Here is a 398-nt window from a genome sequence, read left to right on the forward strand (position 1 = left end):
AGGAAAAAAAACTTTAGTTAATTAATTGCAGGCCTAACGGAGTTCATTTTATGGCATTGAAAGCTCAACACACAACTTACAAAAACACAAAAATATGAAGAAAATATCCCCACCTCTTTGACAAGACAATTCTAACAATTTTAGATCCAAATTTAGTCCAGTATCATAATTGCTGTCAATTAATTTTCTGTTCATTGACCTACTTGTCAGCATTACATTCACCAAATCATCTTGGATTTGATGCCGAGGGTGTGTACCTTGTTATTGGTGGTGTTCTGCCTGGCTGCCATCTGTTCTCTCAGAGTCTTCAGACAGTACCTCACCTAGAAACAAATACACATTAAGCATTAAAAAATGTGTTGCAGAAACTATAACCATGCCTGGCACCATATCAAACC

At 36.4% G+C, this 398-nt stretch overlaps 1 protein-coding gene across 3 annotated transcripts in view; it reads right to left on the bottom strand.

Moving 5' to 3' along the window:
- tuft1b (tuftelin 1b) overlaps positions 1–398 on the bottom strand; it is a 16,184-nt gene that overhangs the window by 3,989 nt on the left and 11,797 nt on the right. For all 3 annotated transcript variants that reach the window (XM_032535520.1, XM_032535521.1, XM_032535522.1), the window contains one exon: positions 258–323. In XM_032535520.1, coding sequence (XP_032391411.1) covers positions 258–323 — 66 coding nt within the window. The remainder of the gene's footprint in view (positions 1–257; positions 324–398) is intronic.

The sequence above is a fragment of the Etheostoma spectabile genome, chromosome 14 (genome assembly GCF_008692095.1).
Source record: "Etheostoma spectabile isolate EspeVRDwgs_2016 chromosome 14, UIUC_Espe_1.0, whole genome shotgun sequence".
NCBI classification, from domain to species: domain Eukaryota; kingdom Metazoa; phylum Chordata; class Actinopteri; order Perciformes; family Percidae; genus Etheostoma; species Etheostoma spectabile.